The sequence below is a fragment of the Corvus brachyrhynchos genome, unplaced genomic scaffold (genome assembly GCF_000691975.1).
Source record: "Corvus brachyrhynchos isolate BGI_N302 unplaced genomic scaffold, ASM69197v1 scaffold4, whole genome shotgun sequence".
Classification (NCBI taxonomy): Eukaryota; Metazoa; Chordata; class Aves; order Passeriformes; family Corvidae; genus Corvus; species Corvus brachyrhynchos.
The window spans coordinates 178,133-182,901 of NW_008237878.1; the positions used below are offsets into that span (position 1 = coordinate 178,133).

At 64.7% G+C, this 4,769-nt stretch overlaps 1 protein-coding gene across 1 annotated transcript; it reads right to left on the reverse strand.

Moving 5' to 3' along the window:
- Nucleotides 1-217: 217 nt before the first annotated feature.
- On the reverse strand, nt 218-4,503 carry LOC103614354 (acylamino-acid-releasing enzyme). Its single transcript, XM_017732336.1, has 21 exons — nt 4,082-4,503; nt 3,856-3,982; nt 3,686-3,773; nt 3,516-3,591; nt 3,278-3,441; nt 3,069-3,206; nt 2,889-2,980; nt 2,738-2,778; nt 2,539-2,660; nt 2,316-2,376; nt 2,150-2,247; nt 2,022-2,073; nt 1,849-1,937; nt 1,596-1,734; nt 1,435-1,518; nt 1,280-1,360; nt 1,095-1,183; nt 802-992; nt 621-723; nt 441-547; nt 218-371 (listed from the first exon to the last, which is right to left on the reverse strand). The coding sequence occupies exons 1-21, from the start codon at nt 4,368-4,370 to the stop codon at nt 266-268; spliced, it is 2,337 nt and encodes a 778-aa protein (XP_017587825.1). The 5' UTR covers nt 4,371-4,503; the 3' UTR covers nt 218-265.
- Nucleotides 4,504-4,769: the final 266 nt, after the last annotated feature.

The window sequence follows — 4,769 nt, forward strand, 5'->3', positions numbered from 1 at the left end:
AGGACCACCCCGCCCCCGGCCCCCCGGCCGGTGGCCGCCCTGCAGCTGCTCCCGCTGCCCCGCATGGCCAGGCAGGGTCACCCTTCCCATGGCTCAACACATCCCCGGCGGCACAACCACCCATCCGGGCAGCTGAAAGGTCCAGGGGCCACCAGCTCCTGGGGCACAAGGAGTGGAGATGACACCGCTACCAGCACTACCACTAGAGACCCTGGGGTGCTGAACTACATCGTTTATTGGGGGTCAGCAGCAGGGGTCAGCACCCTTAGCACTGCAGGTGCTTGAGCAGCCACAGCGCCATGTTCATGAAGCCATCTGCTTCGGCTTCAACGCTGGCCAGCGCGTGGTTGTTCCCTGGGTACCAGAGCAGCCTGGAGGGGGAAATAGGGATTAGTGTTGTGTCCGCACCCCACAACTCAAGCCCCCAGCACCCCACTCACCGCGTGGGCAGCCCCCGGGCCTTGAGGGCACGGTAATACTCCAGCCCCTGCTTGGGTGGTACACGCCGGTCGTCCTCCCCCAGCATCAGCAGCACGGGTGCACGGACCTGCAGGAGCAGCATGGCCTCAGCAGTGGCGCTGCTGTTGGGGACAGGGACAGGGATGGGGACAGTGACATACTTGGTCAACATAGCGTATGGGTGACTTGTGCAGCATCTCTGTCCACTGAGCTGGGTCTGGCAGGGCATCAGGTTTGTAGGGCAGCCCTGTCTCTGTCAGGCACCTGCAGGCAAGAGAGATGGGGGCATGTGTGTGGCTGGGATGGCAAGGAGCCTGGGAGGCTGGGGGCAGCAGTACTCACCAGTCTGGGATGTCGGTGGTGGCCACCATGGAGGCGATGTTCACCACGGGGTTGCGCACCACGCAGGCATGGTAGGTGTCAGGGAACTGCCCGATGAGGTGGCACGCCAGGAAGCCCCCATGCGAGCCACCAACCAGTGCCACCCGGCTGGCATCCAGCGCCTCCTCCTGCAGCACCCGCTCCACGCAGAGCTGCCGCCATGGGGAACACCGACTGAGCAGGCAGCCCCACCTTCCCTACTCAGGGCACCCGTGGGAGCACAGGGTGCCCCAGGACTATGTGCCAGGCCGTACCTGCACATCACGTACGTCCTGTGTGCCCACGTTGCCTGGCAGGGAGGCCACGTTGTCCTGGCCAAAGCCCAGCGAGCCGCGGTAATTCACTGTGTGGGGGACAGTGTCAGAGCCCTTCCTCCTTTGTGCCCCCACCCCAGCCCCTCCGTGGGTGCTGTGTCACCCAAAGTCATGGTGTCACTCACCCAGCAGCACAGCAAAGCCCACGCGGCACAGCGCCGCCGGGTACAGCATCCACCCGGCTGTGAAGACGGAGTGGGGACCCCCTACAAATGGCAAAGGTAAAGGGGGGGGTGACACCACCTGGCTGGGGTACAGTAGGGTGGGGACAAGCTCTTACCATGGGGCATCACAACCAAGGGGGGCTTCTGGGCAGTGGGACCCTCACTTGGGCGCATCAGGATGGCATCGAAGTCCAGGTCTTCTGTGGAGGCAGGGAGAGAGATGTCAGGGGTCAGTGAGGATGGTGGAGCACAGTCTGACTCCACCTTGGGCACTCACCGTACTGGGGGTGCTCCTGCTCTGGTGGGGGCTGCAGGGTGCGGATGCCCCAGGTGATGCCAGGTACAGGGGGTGCGTCCTGCAGGCAGATCCACTGTGTCTGTGCCTCATGGCCAGCGGCAGGCAGAACAGCAACTTTCTGTGCAGGGAGAGGGGTCAATGCCTGTGCCAAGGGGCTGGTGGGCACTGGGGAGAGGGGTCAGTGCCCGTGCCGAAGGGCTGGTGGGCACTGGGGAGGGGGATGTGACTTTACCAACATGGGGGGGCAGCTAGGGGTGGAGAACCTGGCCACCAAGAGGTCCCGGTCGATGGTGAGGACAGACCAGCTTCCCTGGGGGGCATCTGGGGAGCAGGGGGGTCAGACCTGCAGGTGTGACCCTCTCCTCACCCCTGGCACCAGCATGGCCCTATTGGCCTGTCACTCACCAGCTGTCAGCGAAGTTGTGGTGCCTGTCGCTGTGTCCACCACGAACACATCCTAGGGGCATGAGGGCAGAGTCCAGTGAAGCCCTGACCCAGCCAGGCCTCCCTTGTGTCCCCTGCCATCCCCTCACCTGCTGGCTGCGCTGGGCCGTGTCCAGCAGGATCCTGCGGCTGTCGGCAGCCCAGCACATCCCTGGCAGTGCGCCACAGTAGATTCCCGGGAAGGCACCTGTGAGGAGAGTGGTGGCACTCAGCACCCCCCTGAGTCCCCCCCAACAGTCCCAGAGCTGTACTCACCCCATGCTTGCCGTGGCACAGCCTCCAGCACCGTGCTGGTGTGTTTGGTGTACCAGTCATACTGCAAGAGACACGGCATAGGGCAAGTTTTGCAGGGTCTCAGCCTGCCTGCCCCCACTGCAGCCCAAGGAGGGGATACCACCGCCCTCCTGCCAGCCCCACCGCAGCATGGGCACCCTGGCAGCTCCCTGGTGCCTGCCAGTGTCCCCCTGGTGCTGCTCACCATGCGGAGGCGGCTGCACTGCTGGTGGGGGCCCAGGACGTCGTTCTCCAGGTAGACGATGCGGCAGCCGTCAGGGCTGAGTCGTGGTGACCACACAGCCCTGGTGTCCTCAGAGAGCAGCTCTGCATGGGCATGAGGGGATGGGGAGTGGCTGCAGGGGAGCCAGGGAACCAGCGGGGTCGGGGTGTGCACTGCTTACCGCATCTTCCGCCTGTCAGGTCCACGTAGAAAAGCGCTGACCTGCCAGCACAGAGGGGTGTCACAGCGGGGCCGGGGGCCAGGCTGTGGGATGGGTGCCCTGCATGGTGTTATCAGCAGGGCTGGCTCTGGGGTGCCCTGTGGGGACTCACCGGCGGTTCGTGCAGTGCCGCAGCCCCAGGCGGAAAGGCTCGTGCCACCAGCCCACGAACACCACACCGGTGTCCTCAGGCTTCCAGAAAGCCTGTGGGGAGAGGGGAGATAAGCAGCTCAAAATGCTGCTGCTTCCCAAAACCTCCCTTCTCTGGTTCCCTGCAGCTCCCCATCCTGACCTGGCCGGGAGAGAGGTGCTCTGGGATGCCCTCCAGCACCGAGATGCTGTTGCCCTCGATGTCCAGGACGCAGAGGACGGGCACACTGCGGGTGCTCAACGTCTCCCCCCAGTCCTCGTGGTACACGAACTTCTCGCCCTGCAGCACAGCCTGGTCAGCCCCACAGCCACACAGCCAGCCCCCACCTGACCCAGGGTGGGGAGACCCACCTTGACCGGTGCATCCTCCTTCTTGGGGTGCCCCGTGTCCTCGTCAGAGGTGCCCAGCTCAGGGGCTTTGCTCTCAAAGAAGGACTCAGCCTTGGGACGCTTCTTCTCCGCCACATAGAGCAGGTGGGTCTCCGAGTGCGACCAGGCAAGGCACCCAAACTGGTCTGCAGGGGCAGGTCAGCATTGGCCACCCTGTCCCCTGGAACCCCACATTGCCTGGCATCCCCCAGCCCCTCACCATCGTCGTAGACGCTGCCGTGCTTGTCCAGCGCTGTCAGGTCAATGCTCTTCACCTTCCGGTTCTGATCCCAGACCTGGGGGCAGAGATGCCAGGGTGGCCCCAAGACACAGCATGGATCCAGCCCCAAGCCCCAGTGAGTATCCTTTTTCCCCCAGACCCCTCCTCACCTCCAGGAACTGCTTCTCCTTCTCCTTGTCAGGGACCTTGCGCAGGACAGCCTTCAGCATCCCACTGGGGGACTCACGGCTCAGCAGCCTGTGGGTGAGTGGGTGGCTGGGGGCCCATCAGCCCCCCACTATCAGCACCCCCAGGGACCCCGTGTGGGGGTGGGACTCACTCATCCTTTATCTCAGAGCAGGTGCCAGCGGGCCCGGAGTAGACAATGGAGGCTCCATCGTGGAAGATGAGGTACTGACGGCAGAACTTGATGTTCTCAGCCCTTGCCAGGTCCCGCTGTGACCACTCTGTGGGGAGCAGGGTGGGAAACCAGCTGCATCCTCACCAGGCAGGCAGGGATTGCCCGGACCCCTCTGGCCATTCCCCAGTCCTCCCCATCCCCGTACCGGTGTAGAGGCTGCAGTACTTGCCCCCGTACTGGGTGGTGAGGTCGGGGCCGAGGCAGGCGGTGCTGAGCCCCGGGTGCTGGCTCAGCTCTCGGTACAGCTCCGACAGCTCCTCCGCACGTGGCTGTACCTGCGGAACACGGGTGGCTGGAGGGGTGGGGGGCACGGACTGGGGAGTGACGGGGCACAGGGGGCACTTACTGGGGCACCAGTGTGGATGGGGGAGATTTTGGGGGATACTGGGGGCAGTGCTTGTGGGTGAAGAGCTGGGGCATGTATCGGAGTACATGAGGGGAGGAGCGTAGAGGCGTTAGTGCAGGGCTGGGGCAGTACTGGGGGTGCAGAGCCAGGGCATTAATGGGGTGCGAGGAACCAGGAGGACACTGGAGGGCAGACACTGGGGTACACAGCGGGGATCAGGAGGGTACTGGGGCAGTTGCTGGGGTACCAGTGGGTACCAGGAGACTGGGTGCAGGTCCTGGGGTGCAAGGGGCGCCTAGGAGGGTCCTGCAGTAGTTGGGGTCTATGAGGGGATTAGAAGGGTACCGGGGTAGTTCCCGGGGTGCCGGGGTGGTGCCGAACCGGAGAATCAGCGGAGCAGCAGGGTCGGGGGTGCCGGGCTCGCCGGGCGGGGGGGGCAGTGCGGGACGGGATTCCCGAGGGAGGGACGGGGAGGGGCAGCGGGAGC

Coding starts and splice junctions, on each gene's coding strand:
- LOC103614354 (XM_017732336.1), bottom strand. CDS start 4,370: ATGTACTCCGATACATGCCCCAGCTCTTCACCCACAAGCACTGCCCCC. Junction 3,983..4,081: donor GTACTGCAGCCTCTACACCG/GTACGGGGATGG, acceptor TGCTCCCCACAG/AGTGGTCACAGCGGGACCTG. Junction 1,519..1,595: donor GCAGGAGCACCCCCAGTACG/GTGAGTGCCCAA, acceptor CTGCCTCCACAG/AAGACCTGGACTTCGATGCC.